The sequence below is a fragment of the Liolophura sinensis genome, chromosome 3 (genome assembly GCF_032854445.1).
Source record: "Liolophura sinensis isolate JHLJ2023 chromosome 3, CUHK_Ljap_v2, whole genome shotgun sequence".
NCBI lineage: Eukaryota > Metazoa > Mollusca > Polyplacophora > Chitonida > Chitonidae > Liolophura > Liolophura sinensis.
This window is the reverse complement of record NC_088297.1, coordinates 20,123,967-20,144,389: the sequence shown is the minus strand read 5'-3', so window position 1 is coordinate 20,144,389 and position 20,423 is coordinate 20,123,967. Positions and strand designations below refer to the sequence as shown.

General features: G+C 40.6%; 2 protein-coding genes across 2 annotated transcripts; both read right to left on the bottom strand.

The window, feature by feature from the left end:
* Positions 1–1,379: 1,379 nt before the first annotated feature.
* Positions 1,380–2,204, bottom strand: LOC135463454 (uncharacterized protein K02A2.6-like). Its single transcript, XM_064740714.1, has one exon. It carries the CDS (start codon positions 2,202–2,204, stop codon positions 1,380–1,382), a length of 825 nt encoding a protein of 274 aa, XP_064596784.1.
* Positions 2,205–15,230: 13,026 nt separating this feature from the next.
* On the bottom strand, positions 15,231–15,983 carry LOC135463453 (tectonin beta-propeller repeat-containing protein 1-like). Its single transcript, XM_064740713.1, has one exon. It carries the CDS (start codon positions 15,981–15,983, stop codon positions 15,231–15,233), a length of 753 nt encoding a protein of 250 aa, XP_064596783.1.
* Between the last annotated feature and the right edge of the window lie 4,440 nt (positions 15,984–20,423).

The following is a 20,423-nucleotide window of genomic DNA, read 5'->3' as shown; positions in this document are numbered from 1 at the left end:
TTGTGATTTTGCTATGCTTCCGTAGGTTGAACAAAACTTTAAACACGAGTCTCCATTTACGGAAATTTGACTCAGTTTTACATGCTTGTTCTCGTAAGAAAATTCATTTTTACTGAGTGTGTTTGCATTAGATTAGAACATACATATAGGCCTACTTAATCAATGTAAGTTCTGATGACCTAACAATAGCCAAGCATTATTTGCGTGAAAATTTAGAAATGTCAGTCTACACCAGACCGAGTGTTTTCAGATTTAAACATCCGAGTGGTATTGATATGCAAATCGCAACTTCGCTCAGTTCAAGCACAGTTTGCAGCAACAACAAAGAGACCCGATCTGGGCACCTGTTGTTATTCCCGTGCTAAATACATGTAGATTAAGTGTTGTGTGTAATACTTTTATGTTAACGTCTTTTGACGTAAGAAAGTATAAATAAATAAAGGACTCGAAACAGCGTCTCCTTTCAGACAGTCACTCTATTCCACTTGGTTCGTCACCCTGAGCAGTCCCGCAGTATGTTACTTACGTGTTACTAGCCAATCGCTACGTTGCAACGTCATGACTATTAATATAGGGGAGCTGATCATATGATGTAAACATACACATGTGCACACGTGGCAAACTATGACAATATCACATCCCCCTTCTTTTGAAGGAAAGCTAGTGGTATTACATTCTTTAACAAACTTCGCTTCCAAAGGACTGCCCAAGTGTACATTTCAAATGCAACAAATTTCAATTTAAAACAAAATAGAATACAATGCAAACTGTAAGTATTTGTAGAGTCCGGTTGATACTTAAAACTTAAGTTGGAGTCAAATGTCAAATGATATCCGTGGTTCACCAGGTTTTAAAGCTAAACACAAACTTATCCATCCATTAAACTTTCATAAGAATTTCAAGATCACACAATTCGGAACAATTTAACATAGCAAATAAAATTATCATAGCACTTTGAATCATCCAAATCCATGAATCTGAGTAATGGAAAAACTGAACCTATCTGTAAATGCATCACTCATTTCAATGCCGAGGAATGATAGAATCCAATTAACTGAATAGAATGCACACATTTATCACTGATTCACAAGTTCACTTATGGAGCTAGAATTCTGACTGAGATCTGCAACTGAAAGCAAAACAAACTGTGCTCACAATAACACAGACACACTTCCACTTTATCCAGTTATGAAATCAGATAAAATCTTGGGCTTAATACGTGGACCAAAACGTGAGAACTGTGAAGTTGGAGATGTGTCAGGTGGTTTCGGATTCTCGGGAGGAGTTGGGTTTTCAAGCGGTGACGGTGTCGAGCCTGTTGATTTGTTGTGACGACGGTTCCGTTGATAATTTTCACCATCAGATGTGGAGACAATATATTATCGTGCTATCTCGGCTACTTTTCTTACTATCGCTGGTTTCCATTTCCCATTAAGTTGTTGCATGTACACATCCTCTCCTTCCTTTAATGGTTTTTGAGATTGGGTGTTACGGTTGTAGTATTTTTCACTGTTCATCCGTTTCTGTGAAAGTCGCCTTTGTACATCTTTTACATTTTGTACAGATGGACGGAGCCGTTTTTGTTGGACTGGGAGGTTGTCTCGAAGACGACGACTCATTAGGAGTTGAGCTGGTGTAGCGGTTCCATCAGTGGGTGTATTTCTGTAGACTAACAGTCCCATGTACGGGTCAGTACCATCGGTCTGGGCTTTTTTCATGATCCGTTTTGCTATATCAACATACTTTTCAGCAAGTCCGTTGGATTGGTGATGGTAGGGGCTGTTCATGGTGTGCTTGAAACTCCATTCTGCTACGAATCTTTTGAATTCTGCAGATGTGTATTGGCTTCCATTGTCAGATATCAGTTCTTCACATATGCCGTGCCGAGCAAAGATTGATTTCATGTGATTGATGACACTGTTGACGGTGATATTAGGTAACAGGCTGATCTCAAAATAGTGACTATAATAATCAGCCACAATGAGATAGTTACCGTTGTGGCACTCAAACAGGTATGTGGCTAACAATTTCCATGGCCCGTTTGGTATCGCCGGTGACATCATTGGTTCCTTCGGTACGGAGGATCTGTGTTCAAGACATGTGCTACATCTGTTCACATAGTCCTCAATTTGTGAACACGTGCGGCCAGTAGAGAAATTCTCTAGCACGTCGTTTGCAAAGTTCCATGCCGAAATGTCCTGCATGTATCCGTTGCAGCATGTCGACATGCAATGATGCTGGAATCACAATTTTGTCACTTTTGAACACTATGCCGTTTAAAATCGTCAGTTCGTCTTGCACATGGCAGAATTCTCTCAGATCAGTGTCCACTTGTTGTTTAGTCTGTGGCTAGCCTCTGTGAATGACAGATTTAAGTTTGATGAGAGTTTGATCCTTCTGTGTTTCCGATTTGATTTTTTTCAGTTTTTGATCAGTTACTGGGATCCGTTCAAATACTGCACGAACGTGCTCTTCCAGGGTTGGATCTTCATGTGCGTCATGTCCAGATTCGTAATTTCTCGACAGTGGGTCCGCAATCGGAATTTCCTTTCCGGGGCGAAAAATTACGTTCAAATCGTAGAGTTGTAAGCGCAGTGTCCTGCCCTGTAGTCTGGGTGATGCTGAAGCTAGTGGGTTGCGCATGATTATCTCAAGCGGCTTGTGATCACTGTGTACTGTGTCACTTGTTGTCCATAGATATAAGAATGAAACTTCTCACACCCAAACTGAAATGCCAACATTTCTTTTTCTATCTGTGCATAGTTTTGCTGTGTTGGCGTAAGTGCTCGTGAGGCGTAGGCAACTGGTTTGCCTTCTTGATGAATGGCTGCTCCGAGGCCTGATTTTGACGCGGCTACTTGGCGGGTGACGTTCTTGGTGACGTCATAGTATGCTAACACCGGTCCTGGTGTTCGCGTGATGATGGATTTCACCTGTTCAAATGCTTTGTCACAATTTGGGTCCCATAGCCACTCAACATCTTCTTTTAAGAGTTTTATTGGAGCTGTGGCTGTGGCAAGTCCTTTGGGCAAACTTGGTGAGGTAATTGATCATACCCATCACCGTTTCCAGTTCCTTTTTCGAGGTAGGGGTCGGCATCTGTTCAGTCGCTTTAATCTTGTCTGGGTCAGGTTTCAGACCTTCCAACGTGAGAGTGTGTCCGTAGAACTTCGTCTCTGTGACCCGAATTTCCATTTTTGCAGAATTCAGGTGCAGGTTTTTGTCACGACATCTCTGAAGTAGTTCTCTGAGTCGCTCGTCGTGCAGTTCTCTGGTTGGTGCGTAGACCAGAATGTCATCAACCAAGACCTCAACGCCATCAAGACCTTCCAGGGCTTCATGTGCTTTCTTTTGAAATATTTCCTGGGCTGATACAAGGCCAAAAAGTAAGCGTGTAAATGTCCACCTGCCAAAAGGAGAGTTAAATGTTGTGAGTTTACTACTTTCATCGTCTAGCTGGATCTGCCAGTACCCGGATTTTGCATCGAGCCGACTGAAGTACTTCGCACCTGCCAGTTTATGTGTTATGTCCTCCAATGTTGGAAGTTGATAGTGCTCTCGCATTATGTTTTCGTTCAAATACTTCGGGTCGATACATATCCGCAGTGTGTTGTCTTTTTTCGCGATGGCCACCATTGAGCTTACCCATTCTGTGGGCTCGTCAATGGCTCTGATAACGCCCATTGACTCCATACGTTTTAGTTCATTTTTGACTCGATCCCTTAATGCTACGGGGATACGCCATGGTGCGTGCACAACTGGTAGTGCGTTGTCTTTGAGTCTAATTTTGGCTTTTCCTGGAAGACAACCAAGCTCTGTGAAGATATTCTTGTTCTCCTTGACCACTGATTCTTTAGTCAAAAACTGCTTTGTGATTGGTTGATCAATTGCCATAACCACTTTTACCAGATGTAGCAGCTTACAGGCGTTGAAACCTAGGAGGGGTTTCTCTGGGCAATCCACAACTACAAACGCTAAGTTCTGAATAATGTTTTTGTACCTGCATGGTACCGTGCATTTACCTGTGACTTTGAGTCGATTACCACCATATCCTGACAACTTGGGGAGAAAGCGTGTTTGTAAAGGTACTTCGCTTGACAGTAGTCTTTTGTATGTTTCTGTGGGAATGCAGTTTACCTGTGCTCCAGTATCCAGTTTACACCTGAGAGTTTTGCCTGTGTTTCCTATTTCAATGTTTGCATAAGCTTCATTTTCGTTGTTTTCAGTTTTGTTAACTGTACCTAAAAACACCACATTGTTTTCAGTGTCAGTATCTGTGTTATGATCATGTTCACAAACAGCATGAGCTGATTTAGACCTACACATTCTCCTGAAATGACTTTTGATGCCTCATTTCATACAATTTTTTCCCATTGCTGGGCAAGTTTCTGACTTCTTATGTTCATATCCACACCGACCACACTGAGAATTGTCCTTCTTGTCATGTGTGTTCCGTTTCTGAAACTTCTTAAATTTCTGTTGGTTTTGTCCCTGAATTTTCTGTTCACCAGTTTTGAATTTATTCTTTCCAAATTTATTCTCAATTTTAGCTCGTGGACTTCATCGGGAGTTTTGTTCAACACTTTCAATTGTTCACGTGATATTTCATGAGACCTGGCAATTTTTGTTGCTTTTTGTAGAGTCAGATCATCTTCTAAGAGGAGTTTTCCTGAACTTCAGATGAATTTGAGCCCATGAGAATCTTGTCTTTAATCATGTCGTCTAGATCATGAAAACTGCAGTCACGGCCAATGAGTTTTAACTGAGTGACCCATTCGTCTATCGATTCTGACTGACCTTGACCCTGTTGATAAAATAACTCACGTTGTACAGACGTGTTTTTCTTCGGGTTGCGGTAGTACTCGAAAAGTTCGAACAGTTTCTCTGGCTTCTTAGAATCTTCCTTTGAAAGTTCACCACTAGAACGCCATGCTCTGCAAATGTCTCTGCCTTTTGGTCCGATATTTATCAAGAACTATGCGGCTTTTTGCTCCGCTTTCCACTTGTCTGCATCTGGTCCGGTGAACCAACATTGCATCATTGCATCAGTTCCTTCCATCGTGACCAGTTTTCTGCAACATTACCGCTGTCGAAATCGATGGGAGACATCTGTTTCACGTTTGCTACCATCTCGAGGGTTCTTCTGAACTTCTGACACCATATAATACTTTTATGATAACGTCTTTTGACGTAAGAAAGTATAAATAAATAAAGGACTCGAAACAGCGTCCCTTTTCAGACAGTCACTCTATTCCACTCGGTTCAGCAACTTGAGCAGTCCCGCAGTATGTTACTTACGTGTTATTAGCCAATCGCTATGCTGCAACGTTATGAATATTAATATAGGGGAGCTGATCATGTGATGTAAACATACACATGTGCTATGATCTAAACAAATGCACGTTGCAAACTATGACAATATCACATTGTGAACATCATTATAACACACTAACCACTAAATGACCGCGTGATGGTTTTACTGAAATGATTTAGTGTCAAGGCCTAACTCGAAGTCATAATTAAATGTCGTAATCATCACTATGTACGCGCAGACTTGTAAATTTTTTAGCTCGCGTCATCTAGTTTATATTTAGCGCGAGATTTCACAGTCAATCTTTTCCCAAGGGGCGGGTCAGTGAAAATAAGTTTATCTAATTAAACAATGATGGATTGTGTAACCTGTCTTTTACCTGTAAGACTACAGGTGACTGTGAATTCACAGAAAATGTGATGAAGAATGGTGATAGCCATTGTTTAAAAATTGTTGCAATATGAAGCTGTTTATTTGCATCCAGTTTTCACACATGTGAACACAATGTTTAATCCATGCACAGAGAGTTTATGATCGCTATTTTATGAAATTTCCAAACCATAGTGCTGGCCGCCTAATGAGTGAAATATTTTTTTGGGTGAAATGAATTACTTTATGTGTAGAGATCAGTTAAATGAATCAAACTTCACTGATGGTATTTTGGGTGAAGGCTGATTGGATAAATCCTGCATACATGTAGATGTATTGTGTTGTAAATGTTTCGCAAGGTAAGTGTCTTGATATGCGGAGATCTGTCATCCAATCAGAATTCATTGGTAATATCCCTGTGAAGTGTGATTGGCTGACCGTCACATGTCCTGTGCTCAGTGTTCCATGAGGTAGATGCAAGTAACTTGATGTCAAGAGATCAGTTAACCAATCAGAATCCACTGATTCTGTCTTGGTGAGAACTCATTGGCCGACTGTCAGTGTGTATAGTGTTCCATCAGGTAAATAACTTCATGTGGAGAAGTCAGGAAGTCAGTCAAGGCCCACTGGTGTTTTGCCTACAAAGCTGTTTGTGTTGTTCTATGTCCAACATTTTTGTTTGTCTGACATCAGAGAAACACACACAGTACACGTCCAAGGCAATGTTCTAGTGCAGCATCTCTCTAAAGCAAGATACTAGTTTAGATTAATTCATGCATGTGTGAAAGGTGGAGTTTTTAGAACTAAACATTTTGAATGTTTTGCATTATCAATCAATTATTGATAATCTTAGATCCAAAACTTTAGATCTGTTGGTAATAATATTGATATTTAAGAGTATTTGTATGCAAGGATATCTGTAGTGACAGTAGACAAAAAATGCTTAGCATGTTCAGACAATGTTGACTTTAAATAAGTATTTTCTCTACTTCACGTCTTCTCCGTATATATTTAACGTTTGTGAACAAGACGTCTTGCTTACAATGTTATTAGATTTTAACATATGTTCATATTTATTAGATCTTTGAACTAAGTCTTACAGATTTGTTTTAATCAAAATCACGTTGTTTATAACTGCTGATCATATAGTACTCTTGAATGAATACCTTACAAACATGTGAAAAGGTTGAAGAATTACAGCGCATATAGTATATTTACATGTAGTTAAGCGCACACTGGATGAAAACGACATTTTCTTGTAGCAGTCCTTGTTCATAAACGATGTAAACATCTAGAGGTGTCATACTAAAGTGATATTTGTGGTTATTGTAATTTTATCGACCGTACTGTCTTTTGATCCGTCCAGACTGTATACTTTACCCGTCAAGAGTGCACTTAGACCATTGTCACCTATACTTTCACTTCAACATTGTATTTTTACCCACCGTGCTGTACTTTGATCCGTCCAAACTTTACCTCTCCAGATTGTCTTCAGACCCCACCCTAGTTTCATCTTTAGATTCCATTTTTACCCTCAATACCGTATTTTGTTCCGTCCTAACTATACATTTCGACCCACAGTGTATCTAGACCCATCTCGACTTTAGCAGCCCTTTTAAAGATTGTGGAGGCTTCCGTGTCTTAATTGGTTAGCGCGCTAGCGCAGCGTAATGACCCAGGAGTCTTTTACGAGAGAAGGTCTTACAGCAACCTTTGGATAGTCGTGGGTTTCCCCCTGGCTGTGCCTGGTTTCCACCAACCATAATGCTGGTCGCCGTCTTATAAGTGAAATATTCTTGAGTACGGCGTAAACACCAAAAAAAAATCAAATAAATAAATAAAATCAAAGCGTTTGTATATTGTAAGCTTGTATTCATATCATAACTAAAGCCATTTGCCATGTTTCTGTGCAGGAGGTAAAGTGCGATTTGTTCTCCTTGCTCAATAAATATGACTGTTATAGATATCTCTGACTTATTTATTGATTAAAATTGAAGTATTAGAGTATAATGCCATAACTGTCGGTGAACTGCAAAATGTTCCAGTGAAGAAATCTATAAACAGGCTTCCTCTGTCATTATATAAAGACGGTGATTGTAGGGTTTTTGTGAGTATACTTAAGTAAGAATTTTTAATATAAATCTTTAAAATGGCCAGATAAATGTCGTTTAAGTGTCGTTTTGAAGTGACAACGTTCCAAACTCCAGGCTAAGGAAGCTACGGCGTTTTGAGCAAATTATAGACTGGATTGTCTAAACTCGCATTACACAAAACAAAACAATATCGAGGGTATATCGACACAGGCCGGTAAGCGATAAAAACCTCCAGAACTGTCCAAGCCTGATATGCCTGGAAACGCCTGAGTCCTCTTCCGACGTAGGCCTACATGCATGAAGTATTATCACGCCACATGTCAAGGCCGATATATTGGGCTCTTGAATATCGTGAAATAAGTAGGTAGCTATGTATATGTGTCCAACTGTGCCAGACTTTGGTTTTCTTTAGGAAATGTGTGTGTCGAGTCGCTGTTGTCGTCGTTTATCCAGAATTATTTCTAGTATGCGCCCGTATAGTATTCTACTGCCACCCGATTTATCCAACGACGTTTAAACTAAACTTAATTTTTCAGATAGTCTTGGTGTAAGTTGTAAAAGTCACTAGTTGTTACGAATGACAAATAATTAGCTTTCAAATTTCGAGAACCACGTGTTTTAACAACGTGATGTATATCCAAGGAGATATTCCACTGGCGGACGTTGAGTTACACAGCTACCTACTTATTTTCATGATATTCACGAGCCTATTATAGCTAATCAACACATATATCACAAATGCGATGTACCTACGTGTTACAAGCGTAACACGTCTGTTTTGTTGCAATTTTGTAGTTTATATAGGTCTATCAGTGTGTGCAGAGTTTTAAACGACATTAGCCTGATTGGAAAACAGCTGTCCAATCATACAAACAGTTTAATCTTTTAAACCTGACAGCGTTCTCCCAGTCTTGCGTCGCTGGTTAGGCTAACTGAGGTGTGACGGAGATGTGAACAACTGTCACTGATTGACTACCGGTAATGCCCTATTCCCCAAGGAGAGTGTACGACTTAAGACAACTACCCCAGCAAGACATCGTGGTATACATTTTCTAAAAGTGCGTCTGAAATTATTGAGAAAGCACGGTACAAGTTGGGCCCAAAATAGCTAAAAGGTAGATTATCTCTAAAAACTGCGTAGTTGTATGTAACAAAAACATTTTTAGAATACATTGACCTCAGAATTATGAATTTCAAAGAATTTTTCCTATACGAACTGTGGTTTGCACGTAATTGTCAAAATCTATCAGAAATCTTGAAATTTTTCGCCAGAATTCAACATGCGAGCGTTGTGCAAGTTATCGTGAAAGTTATCACTGTCGATTAAAGTGAGAACAGGCATAAACTTTGCAACAATGTTTCCTTTCTGTCTTTTGTTCTCGGACAGAAACTTTGCAACAATGTATTCTTTCTGTCTATCGCTCTCTGCTATCAGCAAAAGATCAAAGCCGCCTAATCCCTATGCTGATTTTGAGGGCAAGACCCGTTGTAAATTACGCCCGGCAGTCTAGGGTTCCAATACAGAACTTTCCATTAATTTTTCTTTTTTGCGTATTTTTTTTTCGTTTTTATTTAGACTATGCATCATAGAATTTATGCAAAGCGTACAGTGTCGATCCCCGGAGTGGCTGTCCTTGACAACTATGCATGTAGCCCGGCTCTGCTATCTGAGTGCAAGTAATGCAAGTAATGTGTTAGGCAAATTTGTATGAATCTGTGAGTAGAAACAGACATTCGTACACCAGACGTCAACCAACTGACCAGGACTTTCCAGGTTAATAATAACAAGGCCAATTCCCAAAGCGAAGCATAACACAAACCACCAAAGAAATAACAAAGTATATATAAGTGTGAAAATAGGACTGAATCATGCAAAGAGAAACAGTCATCAGTTTGCAGTGATGTTGGAAAGGCGCAAGGAGTGTTCTAGGCGACTGTTTGAAATCAGTATTCAAATCGCGTACCATGCTAGAATATCAGTTGTCGATAACTAAATATTGTCTCGGTTGCGCTTTGATTGCAACTGTTCACATGTCCAACGTGGCGAACGAATTCACCACGATGAATATACCACCCATCTCCCCGGATTAAGCGGTATGCTGAACACAATCGTGAAACACAGCGCCGAGATTTTGGACGCTCTATCTATATTTACACACAAGAAAATTATACTCACTGTAAAATTTGCGAAACTTGGAGTTAAGACGTTTGATGGAATAACCTTGACACACTGCTTTTTGCAGTTAGAACTTGTGACGTTGATCGAAATCGTCACACAACACGCCGGGTTTGACCAAGGCTACGAGGCGAGATATGTATAGACCATATGTAGAACTCTGTGGTATATTGCTGTCCCGGTAAGGATAGTTTACAATGTCAGAATTGAAACTACCCTTCTTGCCGTACAGTCTGCGAGAGAGGAAACCGTTTTGGTCTTTGTACAAATATTGATCCAGATAAGATGTCATCTGGAGAGGCTGTGGTTTCATTTAAATCCAGCGAAGGTGGGTAAATATCTTCAAAGCTTTTTCTGTTTATGGATAAAGCCATTTGCTACTATTAAAACATTTACTTGAACAGTTAAAATCCATGAGGTAAACTGACAAGAGGTCGTATTTCACCGTTTGCCAAGTATCACACGGTTATTATTGCTCTTATGTTACTCACTATGTTGTACGTCTATAGTTAACAGTCCACGCTATCCTTGCGGGGCTCCTACTGAAATCGTTCGGGCTATTCGGGGTTGGGGCCTGTGGGCAGGAATGCCAGGACATAATCCCAGTCGTCTTAATTAACAGACAAAACATATCAGACAGTCCAACAAACATGATGTAAAGTATTTGTTCACGGGAATTCATAAAGTGTGACTTTGTTCTCCATGTAAAAATCTGTCAATGCATACAGGTTATAGCTTACCACGATTCACAGTATCACCTCCCAGCTGTCGTAAGGTATGCATTTTGAATCGGTATACAGGCATCTTATGCAATTTTATGTGTTTACGTTTACAAATGTATTTCAAAATCTTAATTCTTTAGAAATTTAAATCAAATCATGTTATAGTTCATAAGAAACATACTGTTTTTGAATACTCTTAAGAAGAATAAAAAGCGATTTATTTTGATAGGTTACTGTGTATTTTTTCTGTATTTTATATGCCCCACATCAATGTATATGATAAATAAAACGAATCAGTTATCTTAACGTTAAATCGGAAGCATGCTATTTTAATCGTAGGGGCCTTCGTGGCTCAGTTGGTTAGCGTGCTAGAACAGCGAAATGGCCCGAGAGCTTCTCATCAATGCTGTCGCTGTGAGTTCAAGGTCGGCTCATGCTGGTTTCCTCTCCGGCTGTACGTGGAAAGGTCTAACAGCAATCCGCGGATGATCGTGGGTTTCCCCCGGTCTCTGCCCGGTTGGCCGCCGTCGCATAAGTGAAATATTCTTGAGTTCGGCGTAAAACGCCAGTCGAATAAATACATAAATGTATATATCACGTAAATTAAAATTTTTATATCTTTCCTTTGTGCTCATAAAACAGGAAAGAATTGTAACACAAGCTGCAATACAGCAATTGTTTTCCATGCTTGCTGACTTCTTTAGTTTTCAGATAAGCCTGAAATGGAGGTCGGGCATTCTATGTACCGGTGAGAGATGTATGGCTCTTTCCGATGTCTTCGCAAACGGTTAAGATACATGAAGGTTGAACCAGTAAGAAGGGGATCTATCGATTGCAAACATGTATTGAAATCTGAAACGTCACTTCAGGGAGAAGTTTTAATTTTTCACAAAAAGGCAAAAAAAAAAAAAAAACTTATGTCATTAGCCATACACACTTTATACTGATCGATGGGCGGTTTTGTCCGCGGGGGGTTTTGTCAGCGGGGCTTTCATTCGCGCGGTTTTTGTCCCTGAAATTGTCAGGATTATTCTTATTATTATTAACCATAGTTTTGTGGACAAGCCACATAGAAAACCACTAAACCATATCTGCTGAATTTATTTATTTATTCATTTTATTGGGGCTTCCGTGGCTCGGTTGGTTAACGCGCTAGCGCAACTTAATGACCCAGAAACCTCTCACCAATGCGATCGCTGTGAGTTTAAGTCCAGCTCATAAATAAATTTATTTATTTATTTGATTAGTGTCTTACGCCGTACTCAAGAACATTTCACTTATACGACGGCGGCCAGCGTTATGGTGGGAGGAAACCGGGCAGAGCCTGGGTGAAACCCACGACCATCAGCAGGTTGCTGATAGACCTTCCCTCTTACGGCCGGAGGGGAAGACAGCATGAGCTGGACTTGAACTCACAGCGACCGCATTGGTAAGAAGCCCCTGGGTCATCACGCTTCGCTAGCGCGTTAACCAACTGAGGCACGGATAATAGATAATAGATAAATTCAGCAGATTTGGTTTAGTGGTTTTCTAGCCAAATGAGTCACGGAGGCACTCCCAAATCTGCCGAAACTTACTTGCTAACCTATGATCAAAACTAGTGCATATCCTAACTCTGTTGGCCTAGGGCACATGCCATGGCGGCCATATTTGTTTTACATGAAAGCAATTTAAGAACCACTGAACAGACTGGCTTCAAACCTGGCACACTATACATATGTAAATTAGGCTTGGTCGGACGAATGAAAACACGGCAAAAGTAGATCAACTCTTAAAACTGCACAGTGGGATAGAACAAAGAATTCTGAATTTTAAAGAATTATTCCCATACAATTGTGTTTTTAACATAATCGTCAAGAAATTTTCACAAATCGTTAGAATGTTCTTCTCTAGAACGACCGAAGCTATCGGAGTGACCTTTTCGCGAGCAGTTTCGAAGTTTGATGAGCAAATTGGGTTGTAACTGACCAATGAAATTAATTTAAAAGTAGAACAACTCTAAACACTGCATAATTTTATCCAGTTAAAACATTTCTGAGAATACCTTGACCTTGGGATTGTGGATTTCAGATTAATTCTCTCGTTCCAGTTTTGACCAATTGCTGAAAAAACTTTCCAGATATCGTTAAGCTTTTCTCCAAAATTTAACATGTGAGCTTTATCAAAGACTACATGCAATTTGGGAACGGAAATCAACTTTACAACAATGTAGTATTGCAGTTTTTTGTTCTCGGCTATCAGCACAGGACAAAAAACCGTATAATCTGTATGCTGACCTTTACTGATAGGCCCATTGTAAGTGATGCCTGGCAGTCAGCGCTCAAATCCAGAACATTCCTTTGTATTTTTCGTGTTTTTTTTTCTTTTTTCATTGTTATTTCTACTGTTCAATGTACAATTTGCGCAGAGCGAACAAAATTGATCCCCGGAATGTCGTATACCAGTAGCCCAGCACTGCTACTAGCATAATTTTTATTTTATTTTCATTGGTCTTCACACAAGTGCTAACAGACATTGTATTTATCTGCCTATGGTTCAAAACCAGCTAGTTCGTGGCAATCGTTTTTGGCTTTTCCCTAGTATCATTCGACCTTTAATGAGTAATATCTGTAAATATAAGACGTACAGCATAAAGAGGAAGACCAGAGCAGCGACGACAGTGTGATAACTGGTTAAACTACTAGGGTGCTCCTCCGCAACGCTGTTGGATAACAACAATTTTGCATATAACCACAACCGTTAGGTGTGTACATATACTCTTTTTTCTTGTTGCAGAGTGAATCCATGCCACCAAAATGCTGCCGTCAATGAAGTGCCATGCCGAAGACACCATACATGACACCACCACCCAATCACATTATACCGACACCGGGCCAAATGGGTCCCCTTTCCTTGCTCATATGACCAGCAGTCATTAAGTGTGTGTACATGTACTGTGTCTTCTTGTGGCTGGGCGAGTCCATGCTACCAAAGTGCTGCCGCTGGTGAAGTACATGACAACCAGTCATACTTCCTTGCTCTATCCTCTTAGTGATGAGCGCCAAGCAAGACAGCAACAAGTATCATTTGGAAAATCTTCAGTGCAACCCTACCCTGATTTGATCCCGGTTCTCCCCAGTTAGAGGTGAAACGGTTTATTCGGGATGCGATGGACATCTAAAAGCGTAGTCTAGGAAATACTTCTTTGCTATCGTTTGCGTCAAGCAGAAAGTCTGGAAGTGCAAACGTCAAACTAAGACTTAATTTCAGTGACAACAGTCGGTCGTCCAAAAGGATGGCGTAAGTGAAATCGGATTGATTTACTGGTCACCCCACGAAAGCTTGTTGATAGACTGGAAAACAGGAAGACCTCTGCGCGCATATGTCGCAGACAGCCAAGCCAAGTTCACCAGTCTTCTGTAATGCGGGATAGTATGAGGTTTTGCCAGACTACAAAATCACCTGTATATCATATACATGCGATTTGTGATGATTATTTAAATAAACACCAATGTTTACTACAGCGGCTTACACACTGGAATTTTCATCGCAACGAAATGCTGGTTCTGTAAAGAATTTTATTTATGGCATATAGCAAGCATACAGTTTGGAACAATGTAATGCATGTTTGACAAATATGAATATAAGACATTAAACACAAAGACATTGTATGTATGTATGTTTGTATGTATGTATGTATGTATGTTTGTATGTATGTATGTATGTATGCTTGGGGTTTAACGTCATACTTAACACTGCTTCACTCTTGTGACGACGAGTGGTCAATGGGTGTATGTGTGCATCTACTGTGTCTTCTTGTAGCAGGGCGAGTACTGCAGCCACTGAAGTATTATACCGAAGACACCACACATGACACACCGCCCAGTTACACAATGAGACCGGGCCAACCAATCATGTTTCCTTGCTCTGACTTTCAGTGCTCTGCGCTAAGCGAGACAGCAAAAAGTACCATTTTTAAAGTCTTTGGTATGACCTGACCTTAAGTGTCGCGCCTTCGAGGCGGACGCCCTAATCGTTTGGCCACCAACGAGGTAAAAAATTTATATTGATATGTATATATGACAAGACTAGATAGCGCTTTTGACATTAACGACTTGTATCAAAAATAACATAGGTATTTTACGTTTGCAGTACTTTTACTGTTAGTATGCTCTCGGAAGTATTCATTTTTGATACAGATTCAAAATTTAGGCTAACAAATGATATTTTTCTCTTATTTCTATGCACACATACCTTTACATGATTTACTGTTATTCTCGTCACGTGGCACAGAGTCATTCTAATGCTACAAGAAGTCTACAATAACGTAATTCGAATTAAGTTAGAAATGTTGAATAGTGAGTCTTACAGACGGCACACTCTTTAAAGACGCATGCTACGACTACGATACATGCTACGAATTAACAACTAAGAAATACGTTTATGAATTTTTTCTTAAGTAAACTACATCTTCGTAATTTTCAGAATGGTCCGGATTTGGCGTATGTCCAGTACATTACGTCTGAAGCATTCCCATAAACTCGTGTCACAAAATGAGTCCTATATTACCAATACATGAATTAGATGAGTCGGGCGTACACTTGTTTGGGGTCGTAGCTGTCGGCTCCCCACAAGGCCGATTGCCATACATCAAACTGCTTAAGCGTCTTGTAGACGAGGTCCCACTGTACACCCGTGGGTCGGGCCTGAGCCACGCCCGCCCTATACGTCACGTAGTCTCCTTTGATGCCCCACACTCTCCCGTGCCCTACAGTGACGTGTTTCAGCTGCTCGGGCACGATGATCCATTCACTACCCGGGGTATCGGCGTCGTTGTATGTGCCCTTCCTGTAGAGCACTGTGCCGTTTTCATCTATGCCCCACACCCCAGCACACCCCGCGCTCACCCGTGAGAACTTGATGCTAGAAGGCCCCACGGAGTGCCAGTACAAGCCCTCGGGGTTAAGAAAGCTGACTTCCGCGCGGCGTACCATCCCGCCAAATGTCGTCACCCCCCAGACGTGACCCATGGGGCTCACAGTGATGTCCTTCAGGAAGCCTGGCACTAGCCGCCACTCGCACCCAGTCGGATTGTACATTTCGATTCCCGTACGGAAGTATATATTGCCAGAGGAAGTCAGGCCCCATACTATCCTGTTTCCCACGTCCAGCTGCACGAGATTGACTCCGGGGATTTCCGTCCACGCAGTGCCCCGAGTCCCGTCGTTCATGTACGTTCCTTCACGGTAGTACACCTTTCCGTCGAGGCCAACCGCCCACACCCCTGCCGGACCCACTGACACGTGACTGATGCTCAGCTGGTCGTCTATCATCGTCCAGTTGCAGTTGAGGCTGTTGACGTTCTGTGACGAGGAGCCGCACACCCACGAGCAGAGAATGAGCACGCACAGACACACTCTGTGGCAAAAAAGAGTTAGGCTATAAATAGGCTATAGGCTAAAAAACAAAATACAGTTGTTGTGATAAAATAACTTCGGAGCGTATAAGATTCTAATATTTAAGCGTTGACATGAGCAGTTTAATAGGATAAAACCATATAACTGACGTATAGTGAAAAGAGGCCATGTTTCATCGATTGCGTGTGACCATATCGATTTTCTGCATTTACTCTCTGTGCTGTATTCTTTTTACACACTTAGTTTATGAACTTTTTTTATGCTTTTTTAGCTAGTGGCCCCTTTCTTTGTGAAACAATAAGTTATAAGATACCCATTTATCATTGCTGTCAGAATTAAGAGTACAGCCAGTTGGGCAATACGTAAGACCACTACAGCTCTCGCGAACTCTCTCTTTGCTACAGGGCGACGTGTTACGGAAAAGAACAACGGAACAAAACCAAACACCGGCTGGAACGACTTGTTTCAGCTGCGCGATGTTGTTTTTATCGTGTGCTAATTGATGGCAGATTAAAGTGTGAAACTGAAATAACGTTTTTAATCTCGCTTGAACGTTAATCCTGTTTAACGTTAATCTCCGTAAACGTTTAAAATTAATTTTTAATTGATTGATTGTTGTTTTGCTTCATGATTTATTAATCGACTGTGCACTTTGGGAACTCTAACAATTGACGTACGGAATCATGATTATCAAAACAAAAGGCATATGTTCACGAGCCACCCTGTTCACTGACATCATGTTGAAGGGTGAAAACCAAAAAAAAAATAGTAGCCTAATCCATCTAATATAAAAGATGCACAACATAGAGATTAAAAGAAAGGAAGCGACGACAAGATGATAATTGGCAAATGATTATACTTAATCCGTGAAATCAGGCCTATTGTCGGTTTACGATAGTAAACCATTCCGAACTGTCAATCAAGAACACGCAATTGACCAATTATAATCAGTGTTGTTGAAAATAGGTCAACCATATATCCCACATATTGGTTACAAATTTTTGGGTAACGTTATGACGTCACAATTGCTTTTAACGAGAAAGGAATGAAAAGCAACGTCACGAGAAACGGTGGCGGTGCATCGGGTGTCTTGGATCCACCCGTTGACGTTTCATTGACATTCATGCAAATGCTTAATTTTGGGGGACAAAACATGTATTGATGTTAATAACATTTTATTACGTCTCTGATCAAGAATGACTTAAAATGCATTTAATAAATTCTTGAAAACAAAGCAAATGGGAAGAGGGATCCTAGTTTACCAGCTGAATCTTGGCTTGTGCAAGAATACACTATAAAATACTGCACCTAAAACTATTATCACTGCCATGCAATTATGGACTTTTTACTTGAAACTTATAGCTAAATAAAATTGTCACCAATACTCTTCAGACAGATTTTCAGATAGCCTATCGTATGAAGATTGTTCCATTTTTGTCATGCGTTTATCACACCATACACAAGGATTGCCATAAAAAAGCTGTGCCTAGCATGCCAGCTCGGCACAATGATCCAGCAGCTGCTCAACAAGAGAGCAGCTGCGAGTTCAAACCCAGCCCATGATGGCTTCCTCTCCGACCGTGCGTGAGACGGTTTGCCAGCAACCTGCAGATGGTTGTTGGTTTCTCCCGGGCTCTGCTCGGTTTCCTCCCACCATGATATTGGCTAGCGTCGTATTCGTAAAATAATCATTACTAAACACCAATCAAATGTATAAATTAAAGTATGTGCACTCTTACTTACCTAATTGGATAGCTTTTCATCTTTCTAGTTCTTTGCGAATCCCCTGTAAAATACAAGTACATGTTTTAAGCGGTGTGTTAATCACGAATGTTGCTGTAATGTATTAACGTGTGTTTTAGTGATGTTACGATAAGATTGTACATAAGTTACTGCGGATTAATAGTGTCGCATAGTGTGAGTCCACTATCAGGCTAGTTGACTGACGACCGCTGGTGACTCTAGCCGGTGGTGTCAACCCATCTGGTGACAGAAATACCACTACAACGTAAGCCGATTCACGTCTATCAACAGCATTTTCACCAACAGAAACCCGTGGCATGAGCCCAATCCTATTCTCGGCAAACGCTTTTTTTTAAGATTCATAGGATTCAGTTGTTCTGAATGGGGCTTGCCAGCCGTCTACAAAGGGAAGCAAATCTAATAACTCAGCAGTGCCCTCTACCTACTAAAAATAACAATACCACTGATTTCAATACCGCCACAAGTAATGATGAATCATCATAGCTGATATTGTTATTCAAACAGGTAGAAGGTACAGGTGTTGTATGGGTTACAAGATTTGGTTCCTTTTGTAGAGGGTTGGTAAACCGCATTCCTGCGTCATGAGTAACGGGTCTTACATGAAGTTTACGAGACCGCGCTTCCACTCTACCAATATGACGCATGTCTTAAGTACAACAGTTCCCCAATAACTTTACCAAGACCTATGGTTTACTCCGGGCATTCGGGTTTCGTCTGTACATAAAGATCTCCACCATCTTTCAAAGTTTATGTACAGACGAAACCCGAATGCCCGGAGTAAACAATACATCACATAAGTGGAGAATTCGTGAGTGCCGCGTGTAAAAACAAGCAAATAACAAAGCATCTGAATAAATAAATAAATAAGCAATAGTTGCCTAACTCAAATGGCTGAACATCAGCATTAGGTTACATAGCGTATATCAAAACAAAATTTCTCGAATAAGAACAATGAGACATGAAGTTTAAAGAAGTTTCTCCATCTTGCTAAAGCACCCAGACAAACATGTAGCTTTAGTGACAGGAATAACAAACAGGGTCGACTTTTAGAGGATATGGTGGCAAGTTCGTGGCAAAACCTCAATCGGTAAAGACCGGCCCGGATAGCACAGTTGGTAGAGCGTCCTCTTCGGGACCCGTAGATCCAGGATCAATCTTTGATCGAGTCACACCTAAGACTTTGAAAGAGGAACTTGTAACTTCCTCGCTTGGCGTTCAGCATGAAGGGGATAGTGCAACGACTGGTTGACCCGTATCAGGATAATGGCTCGGGCGGGGCTGCTTACTTGCCTTCGGTAAGTCGTCCCAGTGAAGCAGCACTAAAATAAAAGAGCGGTGGAAATCCGCCCTGCAACAAGGAGGCACATTACACGTACATGCACCCTAAGGATTCCTTCGTCGTCATATGACTGAAAAATTGTTGCGTACGACGTTAAACCCCAAGCACTCACTCACTCACTCAAACGGTAAAGCACTTGACTTAATACACCAATGCCGGTCGTGACGAAGTTTTCGATTCCTCTCGAATTTCTACGTCAAGCATGGGCACAGTTTGTAAGTAACTTGCCACAGGTCGGTGGTTTATCTCCGCCCTTAAAACCCTACAAACAACATTAATGAAAACACAGACATGTCTCTCTGCGTTTTCGAGGAGAGTTCAAGATAAAACTGGAATATTTTGACCATCGTACATGAAGGCCTCAACTACGAAACTTACCTCAAACCTCTGCCCAGCAATAGGATTTTGATTGAATGTGCCTGTTAAATAAACACCTGTCTTTATATAGGTAAAATATACGAGATGTTTCTGTTGTTTATAAACAAATGTCCATGTCAGAATTAAACTATGTTTATCTTACCTCCTAAACGCAACAATGTGTGGCTCTACTTGCAGATAAACTAATACTATTGTTAGACTGGACGTCGCTATCAATGAATGCATAAACGTAGACAAACATAACAGTTACATTATGTTTTCAAAATAAAACCAGAACAAAGGGAAATTCTCTTTCTGACGCATATGTAAGTTTGAATGAAAAAATGGCATTAACGCCAGATTGCCAGTGTTCAGCCACACGTGGCATTATGCACTCTTGAGTACATTCAGTCATTTATTCAGTGTGTTTAATTATGTCTTTCTGTGAAAATGGTTAGTACAGGAACTCAAATCACACTTAACCTAACAAAAAAAAAAAACAAAAAAAAAAAAAAACACAGCAATGCATGAAGCACAATGGCGGGCAAATGAACATCCGAGTCATCTTAGTCCTGACTGGCCAGACGTGCGGAACAATGATGGAACAATGAACAAGCAAAACCCAAGTTGAAACGCACCTGAGTAATAGTTAAACGTGTAGCTAGTTTGTCTGTGGTATCTGCCTGTGACAATCATTGTTTTAGTTGACTCTTTGTTTTGGCTTGCTCATGTATAACTGTCATCCAAACAATAGCTGCTCAATGGTAAATATTATCAGTATTGAAGTGCACAAAAATGTTGATTTAGTGATTCATCTAGCCTGTAAGGCTCAAACGTCTCAACGCAGATATAAAATCGAGCCCATTTGGCATGTTGCTCATTTTACAAGCGTCAGT

Bases quoted from the DNA above. Each gene is read 5' to 3' on its own strand.
- LOC135463454 (XM_064740714.1), bottom strand. From the start codon at position 2,204: ATGCAGGACATTTCGGCATGGAACTTTGCAAACGACGTGCTAGAGAAT.
- LOC135463453 (XM_064740713.1), bottom strand. From the start codon at position 15,983: ATGATAGACGACCAGCTGAGCATCAGTCACGTGTCAGTGGGTCCGGCA.